Here is a 19,167-nt window from a genome sequence, read left to right as displayed (position 1 = left end):
TGCGGCCGACGCTTTCACTGATGACAGTCCACTTCATAAGAGGCACTGTTATTCTCTGTGTTAATTGCCATTTGCTTGAGCTCATGCTTTCCCAGCTAGGCAAGCAGCAGCATTAGCACAACAACAACAACAACAACCTGACCACTGCCACCTAGTTCCTTATCCTACAGTTTTATACCCAACTCCAACACAGGTTATAATCTAAGAGTCCTTCAATGTGCAGCTTGACCTCTGGCTAGTCAGCTTGAGATAGTAATGTGTGCTTGTTGATAGCCTGTACTGCTGCATTCACTCCCTTACAAAAATAAATTACATGGGGGGATGACAAGGAACCAAAGGGCTCCCTTGCAGAACAGAAAGAGTCCTTCTGCCCAGTAGGAAGGAAAAATAATGAGAAACCAGGCAGCAGACTAGAGCACCTCTTGCCCTCTCCATTTGGAGGGTAAGCTTGTAAGGAAGATTCAGCAGCCTGCAATTTTGACTATTTTAAGTAATTTCAATTTGTACTCTTATAATACATTAAAGGACAAATCTGCATTTGCTTAAGTATCCAGGAATACCAGATTCAATTCTGCTTAACCATAATATTATCAGTGAGATCTCTGTGGAAAGATGCCAGTGCGAGTAAGGCAGGCCACAGGTTGCATTCCAAAGGTGAAGACAGGTGTAAAATCTTTAGGGCAGCAAGATCTGTTGCAAAGCACCAATTCTGACTTCAGCGCAAACAGACATTGCCTGACAGCAGCTCTTCAAAATGCAACAAACAAACAAACCAAACAACCCCCAAAACCTTCCATGGACTAATCATTCAGGTTTCATTCTCTCCTTCTTTCACTTACACATATACACACCCAATCCCAAACTCAGGGTGGTATTCATCTGACTCCTTCTCACAATAGACCTGTTGAAATTAATGGACTTGTTACTAATGTCCATTGATTTCAGTGAGTCTACTCTGAATAACACCAGCAGACTAAAGGAATTTCATTTCTCGGTGCTTGGTTCAGTGCAGCCTGAAACACGCACAAATGAAGCTTTCCCTTAGTGCCAAGAAATTATTAATTTCCTTAAGTCGGCTGACATTAAAATCATGTACGTAACTAAAAAAAGTTTTTTTAAAAAGTGGTAACCCTTATCAACAAAACTAAGAGCACCTCTTAATTTTACAATGTCATGCAAAGAAGGACTCTGGACAGGTGTGTGTGTGTGTGTGTGTTATTTACTCCCTGTTTCCTGCTCTACTGTCACTTTGGTGGATGTTCCGAGGACAGGTTAATTCCTCATGTCACCTTCTTGCATTGCCCTCACAGAGCTACAGACAGCCCCTGTCGCCCTTGTCAAGTACATTCAATTCGCTGCAATGCTTCCAACCAGCAGTTCTTTATAGCCTTAAGGATCTGGCCTTGTGGGAGCCAAACCCTCTCAGCAGGAGTAGCAGAGAGCAATGGTTCAAGTAGGAGCAGGTCATTAAAAGTAGCTGGTGAAAGTTGAAGTTAATTAAGGCCAGCTGGCAGGTGCCATAGTGCTAGGGCCTGGTGCTGTGTGGCCAGGGAAGTTGCCTGGTACTGAGCTGTAGGCGCCCGCTGGTGCCTTTTCTCCAGTAGATATAAAATTCTCCCACAGGGCTACAGACAGAAAGAGATCAAGAGGGTTAAATTCTGCGGGAAGTCAATGTTCTTCAAAAAGGGTGATAAGATTTGGCCCTCCAGACAACGCCCAATTCCTGGCTATTGGCCAAGCTGGCTGGGACTGATGGGAGTTCAACAACATCGGGAGAGTCACGGGTTAGCCACCCATGTTCTACAATGTGAATAATAGAATAATAGAATTGTAGAGTTGGAAGGGACCCCAAGGTTCCTCTAGCCCAACCCCCTACAATGCAGGAATCTCAACTATACCATCTAATACAGATGACCATCCAACCTCTTCCTTCCAAGGAAGGAGGAGAGTCCACCACCACCCAAGGGAGTCCACTGTGGAACAGTTCTTACTGTCAGAAAGTTCTTCCTGATGTTTAGTCAGAATCTTCTTTCTTGTAACTTGAATCTATTGGTTTGGGTCCTACTCTCCGGAGCAGGAGAAAACAAGCTTGCTTCATCTACCATGTGACAGTCCTTTAGATATTTGAAGATGACTATCATAGCTCCTCTCAGTCTCCTCTTATCCAGGCTAAACATACCCAACTCCCTCAACCATCCCACATAAGGCTTGCTTTTCAGACCCTTGATCATCTTGGTTGCCCTCTGCACACATTCCAGTCTGTCAATATCCTTCTTAAATTGTGGTGCCCAGAATTGGACACAAGTACTCCAGATGTGGTCTGAGCAAGGCAGAATAGAGTGGTGCTATTACTTCCCTTGATCAGGACACCAGACTACTGTTGATGCAGCATAGAGTAAAGGTAAAGGTAAAGGGACCCAGGGGCGTACCCAGGATCAAAACTAGGGGGGCAAGGGGAGCCAAGGCATGGGAGGGGAGGGGCCACAAAGTGGGAACGTGGGCGGGGCTACAGAGCCCAGGTGAAACTGACTCTGGTCTCACCTAGGCGCCGCGAAGCGGCGGCCGTGACAGTGGCGAGGCGAAGCGAATGTGGCGGCAAGCAGGCGGGGGCTGTGAGCCAAGCCGGGGGGTATTTATATTCTGCAGCGTTTATCCCTCTCCTTTGCGTATCTTCCTTCCGTGCCGTGTGGCGAAGGAGGCAGGCACGCCACAGTGGAACCGAGCCGAGAAGAGCGCAGCGCAGCTGAGCGCTTCCCTCCATGCCTGCCTCTCCCCCCCCCGCAACCCATCCAGCAGCCGGCACCGCCAAGCGAGCAAGGGAGGTGAGCGCGCCCCCGCCTCCCATCCCCCGCCACCACCTCTCCCCCTTTTCCCGCCCTCCCGCCGCGTGCTCGTGCCGGGGTGGAAAGGCGGCTGCTGCAGCCGCAGCTCAGCTCCTCGGGCACCCCCCCTTATTTCGTCCTGCCAAGGGAGGGCCGTGGCCGCTCGTCGTCACTCACCGGGCTCTCCCATGCGCAGCGGAGAGGTCCGGGCAGTAACCATTTAATTTTTTTTTTTTTGCTTCTGGGGGGAGCAGCTGCCCCCCCTGCCCCGTGCTGGGTACGCCCATGAAGGGACCCCTGACCATTAGGTCCAGTCGTTACCGAATCTGGGGTTGCGGTGCTCATCTCACTCTATTGGCCGAGGGAGCCGGCATACAGCTTCCAGGTCATGTGGCCAGCATGACTAAGCCGCTTCTGGCAAACCAGAGCAATGCACAGAAACGCTGTTTACCTTCCCACCAAAGCGGTACCTATTTATCTACTTGTACTTTGACATGCTTTTGAACTGCTAGGTTGGCAGGAGCAGGAACCAAGCAACGGGAGCTCACCCTGTCATGGGGATTCAAGCCACCAACCTTCTGATCGGCAAGCCCTAGGCTCAGTGGTTTAACCCGCAGCACCACCCGCGTCCCTGCAGCATAGAATAGCAGTAGCTTTCCTTGCTGCTGCATCACACTGTTGACTCATGTTAAGCTTGTGGTCTACTAAGACCCCTAGATCCTTTTCACACGTACTACTTGCATTCCGAGAATCATCAAGAGCTTCCTCCTCCTTCACTAGTTTTACTATAGAACTACAGTGGTACAGACGGGATACGTTCTGGAGGTCCAGTTGGATCCCAAGGTTTCCGCAACCTGAGGATCGCTACTGCGCAGAAGCGGTCTATCACTTCTGTGCATGTGCATGTGCACATGGCGAAACCCGGTAAAATACTTCCGGGTTTGCCACGTGCGCATCCCGAAGTTTACGTAACCAGCGGTTTACATAAACGGAGGTTTGACTGTACATGGAAAATATACTGGCTCAGTAGAGCTCCATGGACTCCCAAATTTGCATCCATCCCTAATTAATATCATGGTTCTCTATGGCACAGTACCTACAGAACTCCCTATATTAGTTTCTCTTTCATCTCCTTCTTTGACTGCCAACAGGGCTACTCCCACACTCTACCTGCAGTGGCACTCTGTGCCACCCTCTTGTGCACATAAGCCCTCTTCCAACCCTTCTATTTCTGAAACGTGGCCTTGACAAAAGGTGTTGGCTTTATGCAAGTGTACTAGAGTTTCCCTAATGTTGCTCTCTCTTTTTTTTATGAAGAGGAGCATTGTATTAAGCTTAATTTGCCTTCATCTAGTAGTTCATTTGCCTTTAATCATCTAGCTCAGGATTATATATTTCTTCCTTATTCAGTGTTTGTTTATTTGGTGTTTAGCAAATTAGAGTCTGCTATTGCAAGCCTCACAATTCCCCTGTGACTGAGCAGTGAAAGAGGCGATGGTGGAACTCATTGTTCAAGAAGATCTTTCTCCAAAAACTTTTATTTAGAGAAAGCATGTTGATTTGTTTCTGGACTTAAGCTTGCAGAATTTCATTAGTTCTTAGCTGATCTACTTCTTGTCCCTTTCTTTTTTCCTCCTCTTCCTCCCCTTTCTTTATGCTTCTTTTCATACTGACCTGTGTCTTTCTTAATTACTTAAGAAGCAAAAATATCCACCATTACGAGTCACAAGTTTACTTTGCCCATTTGGATTTGGCTATTTGACAAAGTCACCTGAGAGCAAATAAAGCTGATTCCGAGCAAGGACGGTGATTTCTGTATAAATTGCCTTTACTCCAAATTGGCTACTGTTGCCCCGATTTACTTATATGTTTGTTTATTTATGTGTTGTTGTTGTTGTTGTTGTTGTTGTACATTTATAAACTGTCCATTCAACAAGATCCTCCAGGTAGATAACAAAACAGTATAGTCAAACAGCCAGATCTGATTGGTTGAACCTTATGTACAGTGTTCGCCAGCAAATACACCTGTCTTCTCTTTCTTAAACTTATAATACTTTTTGCCCTTGGTGGCGCTGTGGGTTAAACCACTGAGCCTAGGGCTTGCTGCTCAGAAGGTTGGCGGTTCGAATCCCTGTGACGGGGTGAGCTCCCGTTGCTTGGTCCCAACTCCTGCCAACCTAGCAGTTCGAAAGCACGTCAAAATGCAAGTAGATAAATAGGAACTGCTACAGCGGGAAGGTAAACGGCGTTTCCATGTGCTGCTCTGGTTTGCCAGAAGCGGCTTTGTCATGCTGGCCACATGACCTGGAAGCTATACGCCGGCTCCCTCGGCCAATAATGCGAGATGAGCGCCGCAACCCCAGAGTCGGTCACGACTGGACCTAATGGTCAGGGGTCCCTTTACCTTTACCTTTATACCAACCCAGAACAAACCATCTGTTCCACAAGAGAGTATACATATATCCCACTGCTGAATGCGAAGGCAGAAAAGAAATACAGAAGGGTTTGATTGTTTGTTTGTTTGTTGAAACCCCTTCCCCGAGCCATAGGCAGTGAAACGTAAGAGCAAGACTGCAGTTATTTCTGAGCTCCCTTTCCCCTTGGCAGGGGGTTGGACTGGATGGCCCTTGTGGTCTCTTCCAACTCTATGATTCTATGTCGGGAAGATGAAGCAGCGATGATGCAGCCACCATTCCTTAATCAATGAGCATCAGTATCCAGGGTCATTCAAACTATGCACTGATGCAGAAGGGAGGCACTACTTGCTTCAGGATCCTAACCCTCTCTAGAACTTTTTGTTTTGTTTTAATTTGCATACTGCCTTTCTACAATGCTGTACTCAACTTTGACCCCCCCTCCCTCCTCAAGCCAGGAACTTTCCCCCCATTGCAGTTTACCTTTAAACATCCATTGCTCTTGGATCTGCAAGGTAAGCCTTGCTCCAGGCCCTTTTGAGAAATTAGATCCTGTGATGCCTGGAAGAGAACATTATTGACCATGGCATCACAACTGCAAAACACCAACCAGGGAAGCTGTAGGGACAATAGGATAGATGCCCCCAACTGAGTCCACTAAGTCCCTTCTCCAATTAGTTAAAGTGGGGGGATGACTTATATTAAGAGACGTTTTAAAATAGAAATAGATATACAGATTTTTGAGAACACAAGGATTGAGGGCACAAGGAGAAAGGGACAACAGAGGACGAGATGGTTGGACAGTGAATTCTTGAAGCCACTAACATGAGTTTGACCAAACTGCGGGAGGCAGTGGAAGACAGGAGTGCCTGGCGTGCTCTGGTCCATGGGGTCACGAAGAGTCGGACACGACTAAACAACAACAACATACAAATTTTGAAATATTGCACTACATAAATAAAGAACATTTGTGTATTTTTTGCATGTTTAAATTGTTGCTGTTCTTTTGTAGATTGCCTTAAGTATGTTTTATAGAAATAAAATATTAAAGGAACTGTAAACCCAAACAACCTTGAAATTCTCTGGCAGCAAATATAAATTGAGCTACTAGAATGTGTCCTTGAATTTGCTTGTTTGAATTGAGGATAACCACTAATTTGAATTCTGGCAGCTTTCCATGTTGTAGATTGTTAAATGTTCAGCTGCTGTCTAAGCTCACAACATCACCAGCCCTTGTGTGGTGGCAGCCGCCGGTTTGGCAGAAACTGATGTTTCCTCCACAGTTTCCTAGCTCCAAGGGTCTTTGTCACCCCCGGTGCAACCTACTGCCACTTGGATTAGTGCCTGAAACTTCCCCTAATTAAGTTGATTATCATAATAGGGTGTTAAAAATCAAAACACAGCCATAAAAGTTCAAATCCAACCAGTGTTTGCTAGCAAACTGCGAGACAACTGGAGCTGGGGCGGGATTTCTGCTCTAGAGAGCCCTGCAGAGCACAAGTATAGGTATACAGTACATAAAACAAACCTCAGGTGGTATGCAATTAGGGCAACATTTCATTGTTCAAAGGAAAGCTAAGCCTGCATAGCATTTCCTGGTTTGACAATTCCAGTTTCTTAATTGCTTCCTACCAAAGAAAACCATTAAATGAGCCATAAGTGCCAGGTGATGATTGCAATTATCATATGATAGCCTAATCACTTGGTGCATTCATTACATGGTGACAGATGTGCCATGTATTTTAATCTCCAAGCTGCAATAAATTATGGAAGGAGAGAGGTTCAACTAATCTTGTGAATAAATTGTGAATATGTTGATTGAATTAAGCATACTTGTGTAGATCCTGCAATCTGCTTAGTCACAGAAAGAGCACAAAAATGTGGTATTAGTAATATAATTTAGCTTCCCAAGAATATGCATCCCTGTGAATGTGGAACATATGACCAAAATAATTCAGAAGGGCCTAGATAGTACATCCCATTAGAGGCTTGAAAACTGCACATATTCTCCATATTATTTGAGTACAGTCATACCTCGGTTTAAGTATGCTTCAGTTTGAGTACTTTCAGTTTAAGTACTCCGCGGACCCGTCTGGAACGGATTAGTCCATTTTCCATTACTTTCAATGGGAAAGTTCGCCTCAGTTTAAGTACTCCGCGGACCGTCTGGAACGGATTAATCCACTTTCCATTACTTTCAATTGGAAAGTTCGCTTCAGGTTAAGTACAGACTTCCGGAACCAATTGTGTACTTAAACCGAGGTACCACTGTAGTTCATTCACTGCTACACTGTACCCCACTCTGCTGAATTTTGGGAACATACTTACTAATAAGCAACATCAGGGCTGCTTGCATTCTTCACAATGAACTTCCTAGTCAAAGTGTTGCTATGTTTTTGCTGCAAAAGACTAATAGTCCTCTGGATATTATTCTTAGTACTAATAGTATTTATTAAATCGATATAGCCTCCCATTGGTAAATATTTCCTGGGTAGCTTACAAACAAGACAGCAAATATTACTTTAAAACATACAGTACAGTAGTTTAAAAGTCTGGGTGAAAAATAAGGCATGAAAAAGACCACAAAGAAAACACCAGGAAAGCCCTCTGAGGTTGCTATTCCACTGCCAAAAAGGCACTCTTATACAGACCTGTTGAACTACCAGAGCCACAGTACAAATGCAAAACCAACTTCTAAAATCACGAGACCCCAAACAAACATAGCTCAGACACCAAGTTTTTAAATCCTGACTGGCAATGCCTACTAATCTCTTCAGATTTTTTATTGGGTACAGTGCTCTTTAAATACATTCTGGATAGGACAAGTCATTAGAGAACAGAAGCAGATAGAGACCAGCATACAGTGTAAGCAGCAACTTTCATTCGGTTGATAGCACACAAAAGTTTGTTCAAGCTTTAATACAAAACCATGGGATAAGGATAAGGACCACAAGACAACGTTTTCAGCCCTTGCAGCTGAAAAGTTGTTGTTGTTGTTTAGTCGTTTAGTCGTGTCCGACTCTTCGTGACCCCATTGACCATAGCACGCCAGGCACTCCTGTCTTGCACTACCTCCCGCAGTTTGGTCAGAGTCATGTTCGTAGCTTCGAGAACACTGTCCAACCATCTCGTCCTCTGTCGTCTCCTTCTCCTAGTGCCCTCAATCTTTCCCAACATCAGGGTCTTTTCCAAGGATTCTTCTCTTCTCATGAGGTGGCCAAAGTATTGGAGCCTCAGCTTCACGATCTGTCCTTCCAGTGAGCCCTCAGGGCTGATTTCCTTAAGAATGGATAGGTTTGATCTTCTTGCAGTCCATGGGACTCTCAAAAGTCTCCTCCAGCACCATAATTCAAAAGCATCAATTCTTTGGCGATCAGCATTCTTTATGGTCCAGCTCTCACTTCCATACATCACTACTGGGAAAACCTTAATGGATCAATGCCTTGTCGTGGTGAAGGGGCTTGAATAACTCAGAGAAGCTATGAGCTATGCCATGCAGGGCCACCCAAGATGGACAGGTCATAGTGGAGAGTTTTGACTAAACGTGATCCACGTTTAGTCACTCCAGTATCCCTGCCAAGAAAACTCCATGGACAAAGACAACAGGCAGCTGAAAAGTTATCTGCCCACAAAACACAAATAAAATCACAAAATCCCAGAAGATGGAAGGGACCCCAAGGGTTATCTAGTCCAACCCCCTGCAATGCAGGGATCTTGCCCACAACCATCCCTGGGTGGGCTTGAACCACCAACCTTCTGGTTAACAGCCAGATGCACTGATCCATTGTGCTACTGGGGGTTCCTTGTCTTTGTTTGAATGCTGCAGCACCAGTAAACCTTAGACTTTGCCTTTAAAAGGAGCTACATCTTGATAAATACCGTAGCTCCACTTTCAGTGAGAGGAGCCTCCTTATTCAAAGGGCCATAGTTTGCTTTTAACAGTTGTCATCTCAATAGCTCATTCTGGCCCTGGCTATTGCTGATGCAACACTGCTGCAAATCTAACTTCATAGGAGTCTACTTTCAGGACCTCACCGGAATAAACATGACATGGAATTGTGTGTTACTTTCCCCAAATAGTGTGTGTTGTAAAGCAGTCTTGGAGGCTGCAACTGAGAGTGGAAGAGTGGCAGGAAGAGAAGCTTCTTATCAATTTCTCTCGTAACCCTTTCCTCTCCAGTTCTTTTTCAACTCAAAATGGCAGGCACATACTCACTGTGCACATACTCAGCGCGGGTGGCGCTGTGGGTTAAACCACAGAGCCTAGGGCTTGCCAATCAGAAGGTCGGCGGTTTGAATCCCCGTGACGGGGTGAGCTCCCGTTGTTCGGTCCCAGCTCCTGCCAACCTAGCAGTTTGAAAGCACGTTAAAATGCAAGTAGATAAATAGGTACCGCTACAGCGGGAAGGTAAACAGTGTTTCCATGTGCTGCTCTGGTTCGCCAGAAGCGGCTTTGTCATGCTGGTCACATGACTTGGAAGCTGTACGCCGGCTCCCTTGGCCAATAGAGCGAGATGAGCGCTGCAACCCCAGAGTTGGTCACGACTGAACCTAATGGTCAGGGGTCCCTTTACTTACTCACTGATGCTCTCCTACTTGCAGGAGAAAGTACATGGAGCCCTCATATCTTGGGAGGAGAAGCAGCTTGGGAGAAGAACACTGAGCTGAAAATTTGCCTGAGAAGACTTAATAACTTTTTCCTTGCCTGCCCATCTTGAGCGTGTGTGAGAGAGGAAAACAACACAATGTAATTAAATGGAGAGTCCTAGGAACAGCCAATGGTGCTGTGGGTTAAACCACAGAGCCCACGGCTTGCCAATCAGAAGGTCGGTGGTTCGAATCCCCACGACGGGGTGATGCTGGCCACATGACCCGGAAGCTGTACCAGTAAAGCGAGGTGAGCGCCACAACCCGAGTCATCCGAGACTGGACCTAATGGTCAGGGGTCCCTTTACCTTTACCTTTAGGAACAGCCAGTATTATGGTTGTCTGCTGAATAGCTCCCTATATTCAGCTCCAACCCTTTCTGCTTTTAGCTATGGTAGATCAGGTCAGTTTCCTTTCTATCACAACCCAACAAATTCAAATCACAGTTTCTCTTTATATAGGATGAAGAGGTCTAAGGCTGCAAATATGAACCCAGATGACCTTTGCACCAATTAAACTGCCCTCTTCCTAACAGAGGTTAACAACATACACAGATATATACACAGATATAACCTCTTCCTTCCTTGTATTAATCCCATCAGACTCCAAAGGCCCAAGCATTCAGAGGCTGTTTGATATGGATTCCGCATCAACTGAGCAACAATCTAGTTTCGCTCCATCTTTTTCCTGTTCAAAAAACTGCGAAACTAAATACATAAAGGTTATTACACTCATCATACATGTTTTTCTAAGCTATATGCTATCATCCTTGGTGGCTTGGTCACTAACAATGGATATTGATTAATGATCAATCAAGGTTGACTAGGAATCTGTCCACAGCCTTTTTCGGAACCTTTAGCAATGTGAAGAGGTAATAAAGTGTTCCTCTGAGCATAAACCAAATTCTTGTTTATTGCTGTACTGAATTCTAGCTCCCATGCTGGTGATTCCTAAAATGTATGTTGGGGCACAATGGTATGCTGCCTGCAACAAATAATTAAACAGTGAAGGCACTGGCAGAGCGAGAGGAGTGCGGGGCGAGTGCACCGTCCCCGGCAGTGCGATCCCGGTGGGGTGCCATTGCGGCTGCCCCCCCCGCCCGCGCTGGGTGCTGCGCCCCCACAGGCGGTGTGCCACACCTCCAGGACGCATGCCAGGCCCCCCCGCCTGCTCTCCACCACCACCCCGGGTGCCGGAGCATGAAGCTCCGCCACTGAGTGGAGGCTTTTGAGTACCAAAAAAACCAACATACAAAAGACCCTGCCTGTTGGAACTCTGCATGATAAGAATAAAAGTATATACTCACACACACAAAGCATTCACTGTACAAGCAGAAGGGCAAAGCACACCTTCATGTTTGTGCAACCACTGTTAGTGTGAAAAGCATCTATAGAAATGATGCAGTATGCTCAAAGGTCTCCCTGATCACATGGACGGTCTTGCACACAACTGTACACCCATAGGCCCCTTTCATACTAATGCTGAACATGTGGAAGCTGAGGGCATGTCGAGGGCATACCAGCATGCATGATCTCACTTCCCCTCTGTGCATCCAGTTAACAAAGGGGTGATGGCTGTCTTGCAGAGGTCTTTTCTCTTGCCTCCTTTCCAGTTGGCCTCTGCCAGGAGGATGAGAAGTCTATCCGATCTCTGAATCTAGTGTGATTCAGCTCAGCTGAACACTCCAGATCCAGAGATGTAGAAGCACCTACTCTCGGAGGGGGTTCTTGACTCTAAGTTTGTCCCCTTCCAATCAGGAAGTTTGCCTGGGGGAAGGAGGGAAATGCTCACTCACCTTTTCACGTGTAAGCATGCCACCAGTTTCAATGCAATCAAAGTGTGACCCACTTTTTATCAGAAATTTTGGGGCCACTGCCCTGGACCTTCTGTGTCTTATTTCTCACTACCTTCTTGCCCCTTCCCACCTGTGTCTTCTAATTACAATGCTCCTGTGCCTAGATTAGCTTCCTCTTGCTCACCACGACATTCCCTTCTCCCCAAACCCTTCCTCTATGATGGCACATTTAGTTATCTCTTCTCTATAGTCCTGCAGCCCCATCGTTGAGAGCTCTCCTCTCATTCTGCACCACCTTGATTATTCATTTTCTTTTCAACATTATAACCCAACAAAGCAAGCACCATGTCACATTTGTGTTAAACAGTTGAAAATAAATAATGAACAGCTACAAATCAAGCTATTTACATACATGCAATTATCACAGCAACCCTCTTAAGATTTTGCACATACTCCGAGATCTGGGTTTCCTCTGTTCTCTCACACACCTCAAAGTTCAGGAGGCTGGAAAAGTACAGTTTGGGGGGGGGGAGAGAGAAGAAATTGTTGGTGGTCTATCCTAAACTGTATTGAGACTCCAGTTATGCCCCTATGGGTTGGCATTGTGAGTGGGGAAAACCTTGGCCTGAATAGCACAGGCCTCCACTGTGTGTTGCCATGGCAACCTCGCCAGGTCTTTCTGCAGCAGAGGCTGTAGCAAGTGCGCCAAGAGCCCAATTTGCAGCCACTCCATCACTGCAACTGAGTCATGGGCACAAGCTTCTGTGTGGAAGCTCAGAGGCATATTAAAATGTAGGCGTGAAGTAGAAGTTTTTTGGTGGGGTGGGGAGGCAGGAATTCGACTCAGTTGTTTGGAAGCCTGCCTTATGCCAACTCTACATGAGCCAGCACTAGCACAATCTGCTCTGTCTATATTTACCATGTACATTTCACAACCTCAGCTCTCTCTCTTTTTCCTCCTCCCCATACACCCACCAACAAAGACATGTTTCATAGACCACAAGGGACTAGTAATAGCTGTATACTAATATACCTCTACAAAGAAAAAAACTCACATATTGCCATTTAGCAATATAATGAAAGGCAGTATATTAATTCTAATTCTAATTATTATTATAATTAAACATTGTTTACAATTAAGCCATTTTAGCTGATTCATAATGTACGTTTCAACCAATTCATATCTGCATATTTGAACAAGCAGTAACTCTTTTCAGTAACTGCTATACCCTTGTGAAACTAATTTCTTGTGGAGAGCCATCAATGCCTATTTTCCAGAAGTACTATAAAACTTTGGCTTGAAATAGAATTCTGTGGCTAGGAATAAGCAGGTGTTAGTAAAACTAAAATTTTGGTGGTTTTTGTTTTGTTTTTATTTGTTTCACTATTACTGCACAGTGGCCTGGTTTGCACATCACACTTAGTCAAACTTTGGCTTAGTGGAAATGTATGAGTATATGGACTCCTGGAGAAAAGCTCACGTTTGCTTTGCTCCAAACCCAGCTTTTTTTGCTCATGCGCCACGCTGAGCTAAGCCAAGGGCTTAGCATGTCGTCCGAACCTGGGTTAAGTCTCATTAGAATCATATAAACTACCAGCACTTTAGACTTCTCCAGCAGCTTTATGCTCTATTAATTCACCTGAAATAGCCTGTAGTGATCAGGGTTCTGAAGCAGGATGTGCTGAGTAAACTAATCATGATTGTTCGAAAAAGGTACATTTAAGAGAAACTTTGACATTCTTTGCCCATTTGCAAGGATTTCCATGGTGCGCAATGTGGTCAAAATGCATTTTCCACAACCTAGAGACTGAGGCAAGTAGGCAGAAATATGAAGAAGAGGAACTCTATTGCATCTCTGTGAGCTCACGAAGAAATATTTTTAAAGGCATCCCAAAGTTAGTTGGGTTAGGCTATTTGTATTGGTTAGGGGTTTGGGGAGGCAGATTGTTGCTGTTATTGATTTTTGTATCATAATCTTAGAAATTATTGTGATTCATGTGGACACATTGTTTAATTTGGTTCCATACTTTTGATGCTTTATTTATTGTTTATGACTACTTCTTGTGTTTGTAACTATGTAAATTTTTAATGTTGTGTGCCACCTTGAGCGTGGTGTGAACTGTAACGAAAAGGTGGCATACAAATAAAACTATGTACGTATGTATGTATGTATGTATGTATGTATGTATGTATGTATGTAGTATTTGCCAAGGCCAGGTATCAAAAATTAGGGGACTGGCAGTAAAAACTAGGACCACTTTGATGTAGGCCCTCAGAGAATCTCAGACCTGCAGGATTTACGTGGAAGAAATGGAAGATCATCTGCGAATCAGTCCTTTGCTAGCTGGCTAGCTCTAGAGCTGATGAGGGGTTACAGGCTGGATGATGGAGAGTTAAAATAAAAGGTCGCTGCTCTTTCCTTCACTACCCTTTGTCACATATGTTCTCTGGGTGGCTCTTTTCCCTCTCTCTCTCTTTTCTGTCTTTCGTTGTTTCCTCTCTCCCCCTCCCAAAAAACCCCTACATACTCCAGTCTCCTAAGGTAAAGGGTAAAGGGACCCCTGACCATTAGGTCCAGTCGTGACCGACTCTGGGGTTGCGCACTCATCTCACATTATTGGCCAAGGGAGCCGGCGTACAGCTTCCAGGTCATGTGGCCAGCATGACAAAGCCGCTTCTGGCAAACCAGAGCAGCACATGGAAACGCCATTTACCTTCTCTACTTGCAATTTGATGTGCTTTCGAACTGCTAGGTTGGCAGGAGCTGGGACTGAGCAATGGGAGCTCACCCCGTCGCAGGGATTCGAACCGTCAACCTTCTGATCAGCAAGCCCTGGGCTCAGTGGTTTAACCCATAGGGCCACCTGGGTCCCTTCCAGTCTCCTACACTAGGCCAAAAAAAGAGTGCTTTGCTGATAGCCACTAAGAAGTGATAAAGCTACCTAGCACTTCACATTGCAGGTTGGGACTCACTTGATCAACCTGTAGTCTGAAATAAACGGACACAGGGTCAAGCACATTGGTGAGAACCTGGTCTGTGTTTCAGCATTAAGTGTTGACCAAGTATGATAGTGAACATCTCAATAGCTATACTGTACTAGATGGGGTTAAGTTGTGAGAATGCAACAAATCTGACAGTATTTTTTGGACAGTAGAACTTTAAGGTGTGGAGGGAGGACACACAGTTGCACATGAGGCAATAAGAAGAAAAACAACAACAGGACTCTGCATATCTATATAATTTGCATGCAAGACATAAAGCACATGTGGAAGGACCATGTAATGCAGACGATACTGAAATTTTGACGGATGGATGAGACATACAGGCAGAAGGTGAGCTACATGTAGATGATTGGAGGGTGCTGTAATAATTATGTAGGGAGAATTAGATGGTGACAGGATGAGTGGGGGGTCATGCACTGATATAAAAAAACAAATATAGCAGCATGCACAATTAAATTCTACTTTGCTTATAAGGTTGATAATCATTTTTAGCTCAACAAATGAGCAGTTGACATATATTTGTTTTGGGTCCTGAGATGAGAGATTTACATATTTCTCCTTCAAATAATGCACAAGCTGCATGAGAAACACAAGCTGCATGTTTTAACAGCGCTCATACCATGACGCATTGACCCAGTGTGGCACAGTGACCTAGATGAGGAAGCTGTAGGTTCAAATCCTCCTCTGTAGGACCATGCATGTGCGACATGCATGCATGCATTGTGAGGTTTATGTGTGCAGGTGGAGATGCCCGCTTTTGTCTTGGGCATACCCACAACTGGTATGCAACCACAAAATGCTATCCAATGCAGAATGAGGCACTACAGCAATGAGTTTAGGCAACGAGGAACATCTAACCCACAGGCCAAATTAGCCCCATTTGGCTCATGGTGCCAGTTCTCCACAGCCATGCCCAATTGCACCTGATGCCATATAAACAACAGTCCCACTTGCAGAGCACTGCAGGGATTGGGTCCATTCAGGGACTCTTGAGTAGAGCTCCCAAGTGGAGCCAATCCCTGTCAAAAACAGTGTTTCCATGAAGCTGAGGCCAAAAGGAATATATATGGCTGGTGCAAGCCTGGCAGTGATGATAAAGGCATTCTTGTTATGTAAAATATTGGGACCTCACTGGGACTTCAGGAAGGGAGGAAAGGGTTCATCCTCAACCTCCTACACAAGCCAATCTCAATGAAAATTATCCTCCCACATTTAGGTTCTGCTTGTTTTAAACTCATGATTACAAGCATCAGATCATGTTTGGCCGCAAAGGTGCTGCTGACAGCTAAAAGGGGATTGAGTCTGGTAGCATTATATGTATTCTCAAACCTATGTCACCTAGAGAGGATGACATAGGATTGCACCTAGCACATCAGGGTGCCTGAGGGGTTCCTGGTGCCTGAGGTGATGGACATGGAGGAGAAGTGAATAGCAAAAGCCCTCAAGCCAGGCTGAAAATAGCATGCTGTCTTCAGTTGCCTCCTCACCCTGAGATTCTGTTGCTTTCCCTGAACTCTTAAAGCTAAATCCCTGAAAATTCAGGTCATAACCTGAGACTTAATAATCCATGTCATATCTCAAATGTTCACTTTTTTATGGAGGATTTTGAGAAAATGTAAGCTGCTACTGCATGCTTACATGGGCATGGGTGCATGGTTTCTGTATGCAAAAAAAGCAAAGTACACATCTCCTGCACCACGCAGAAAGGGAACCTTAAGGACGCAATGCGCCTGGGCCTTTTATGTGGTGGCACCTCAGCTTTTGAACTCTCTCCCAGAGGTTTGCCTTTGTCCTTTTCAATTGGAATCTGGTAGAAACCTCCTCCTGCAACCCCCTCAGGCTTTTCAGACCTGTGTTGTTATAATTTAAATGTTGCCTGGTTAGGCCTTCGCCATTGCAATAACGGTGGTGCATTTTTTAGACTCTGGAAGCTGCTCTGGAAACTCTCGTGCTGCCACAAATGATGAAACAAATAAATAGGTAAACGAAACCTACAGTACTTGGCTTCTATAGCTAGTATCAGAGATCAGCACCTCAGGATGTTCCACGAGCAGCAAGCTAGTTGCTTCTAAGGACAAGCAACCGCCATTGGGAGATTTGGAGCCCTTGGTGCTGAAGCCTCTGTGCTGCTTGTAACCAGAGGCACCGCCTTCTCTTCCCCAAACTCTCCCTCTGACCCCAAGCAGGCAGACAAGTGGCAGCGCAAGTGGCAGCCCACTGGCCTGCTGCCTGGGCCCACCATCCCTGCCTCTCTGGGCAAGCAAGCAAGCAACTGACCATGGCAGGCCACCTTGTCCCCTGGCAGCACCCTCTGGGCAGGCCCAAGCTCATCCCTCAAGCTGCCCAGAGACTGGAAGGGGTGGCAGCTGCTCTTTCTGAGGGAGGCTGAGGCACCCACCTACTCCCTCCAGGTGCTGCGCTGGGGGCAGGTAGGCCCCACCCTGCTTGGCTGGGCTGGCCCTAGCCTGCCTTGCAAGAAGGAGGCCCCAAGTTCAACCCCCTCCTCTCCAGGTAGGGCTTTTGGGAGACACTTCCTCGCCTGAAATCCTGGAGAGCCGCTGCCAGTCAGTGTATGCAATACGGAGCAAGATGGCCTAGTGGTGTGGCTCAGGAGACGGCTGCTCTTCCTGTTGGCAAGGTGGCTGCCGCAGCCTCCGCTCTCGCTCCGGGAACTACCCGCAAGCGCCACCCAGGAAAAGCGGCAACCGCAGCCAGCGACGCCTGACGCCCGCTGGGCCCCGTGGCGGAGCCGAGCTGGTGCCTCACCCGACCCCCCTCGCCGCCGCCGCCGCTGCTCAGGTGGCAAGGCGCCGAGGTCTGCGCAGTCTCTCGCTCGCTCTCCCGGCCTCGGCGGGGAATGGTTGCCGGCAGACCCACCCGGGGCGAAGGCCCCTGGAAGCCCGGCGCCGGCCAGCCAGGCTAGGGCCGCGTGCGGACGGGAAAGGTCACCTCGCTTGGCACGCTCTCCCGGCCTCGGCGCAGAGAAGAGGCCGAGTGGCCGGGCAGCTGCGAAGGGGGCGCGCGGGCGCGCGAGAGAGGCCGGCCAGCCAGCCTCGCGCTTCTCGGCCACCAGGCCGCCCGGGCGGGCCGGACTCACCGAGCACGAAGTAGGGCAGCTCGGTGTTCTCCAGGTCGTCGACCACCACCATCTCCCCGGGGAAATCGTTGCGCACCGAGAAGAGCAGCTTGGGCTCCGAGGCCGACGGGCTGTGCATGATGCTCAGGTCGTTCTCCCTCAGGAAGGGCAGCGCCGACACCGTGATGCTCTTCAGCTTGCACTCCATCTCCTTGGAAGGGTCCCCGTCCGCCTCGGCCGGCCCCGCGGCGGCAGCAGCGGCTGCAGCGGCGGCGGCCCCGGCAGCGGCGGCGGCTGGGAGGCGGCAGTAGCAACAGCAAGCGAGCAAGATGCAAAGGCGAGCGAAAGCCATCTTGAGCCTGCGGGCGCCGGGCGGAGCGGCGAAGACGCTCCCTGGTCCAGAAACGGGGCTCTCGGTGGCTGCTGCTGGGCGATGCGAGCGGGTTGCGGAGGGGGCGGGCGAGAAGCGAGGGAGGGAGGCTCTTTGTCTGCCGCCGAAAGGGAGCGCAAGGCAGGCGGAGGAGGCGATCACGAAAGCGGGCTCGTCTCCGTTCCCGGCGCCTTCCTCCTCCTCTGCATCTTCTTCGCAGCGCACTCGCGCGCTCAGGCTGCCAGTCGCCACCTGGGTTGTGCAGCGCTGCTGGGGAGGGGAGGGGGATGCACAGCTACATTTGGGGACGCAATGAGGTTTCCTTTTAAAAAAAAAGAAAAGTCCCTTCCGTGACCCTGAACATGCAAGTGAGAGATGCCGGGGGAGAGAAGTCCCGCAGGATCAAAACTCCAGCATCCTCTTTGGGGGAAGGGGGAACCACGCAGGCAGAAGATAACAGCTTCGCCTGTCCCGCGAGTACTGGCATTCAAAGGTGTACTGCCTCTGGAGGCTATGTTTACCTGTTGTGGCTAATGGCTGCTTATAAACAATACGGGTTTTTTTGGGGGGGGGGGTTATCCAGTGTGCATTTTTGAATCCCCACTGCCATCTCCAAGCACTTATTTAAAAATCCTTTTAACCAAGTGAAAGCCTGGTTGGTTTTTTAATGGCTTTAGAATTCCATTCATATTAACGGGGAATAATTCAACGTAAAACACAAGGGCTTCTGCTTACCTGGGTTGTGTTAATCAATGGACTTTGCTTTTGGAGGATTTGTTGTTTATGAAGATACTGTATTGATTCACTAATGGAGAGTCTCCCTTTGAACCTGGAACTCTGTGAGGAGACAACCCAAGGCCCGAATCGAAATAAGGAAGCTCCCTATGTTATTTTTTTCCAATTTAAAACACACCTTTCAACCTTACTGAGCCTTCACAGCAGCTCCCTCAATTAAAATGCTTGCGTAAATGAAAGCAATATGAATGTACAGACAACTGTCAACTTATACAGGAGTATATAGGACTTATTCCAGGGATAG

General features: G+C 47.2%; 1 protein-coding gene across 2 annotated transcripts in view; it reads right to left on the bottom strand.

Annotated features, from left to right (window-relative positions):
* Window positions 1-18,383, bottom strand: part of ASTN1 (astrotactin 1) — a 207,507-nt gene extending 189,124 nt beyond the window's left edge. For both annotated transcript variants that reach the window (XM_035123692.3, XM_088673677.1), the window contains exon 1: window positions 17,780-18,383. In XM_035123692.3, the coding sequence (XP_034979583.3) occupies window positions 17,780-18,110 (331 nt within the window). In that variant the 5' untranslated portion in view covers window positions 18,111-18,383. The remainder of the gene's footprint in view (window positions 1-17,779) is intronic.
* Window positions 18,384-19,167: the final 784 nt, after the last annotated feature.

Source organism: Zootoca vivipara, chromosome 7 (genome assembly GCF_965207765.1).
Source record: "Zootoca vivipara chromosome 7, rZooViv2.hap1.1, whole genome shotgun sequence".
NCBI classification, from domain to species: Eukaryota; Metazoa; Chordata; class Lepidosauria; order Squamata; family Lacertidae; genus Zootoca; species Zootoca vivipara.
Note: the sequence above shows the minus strand (reverse complement) of the source record. Positions and strands in the feature narration are given on the sequence as shown.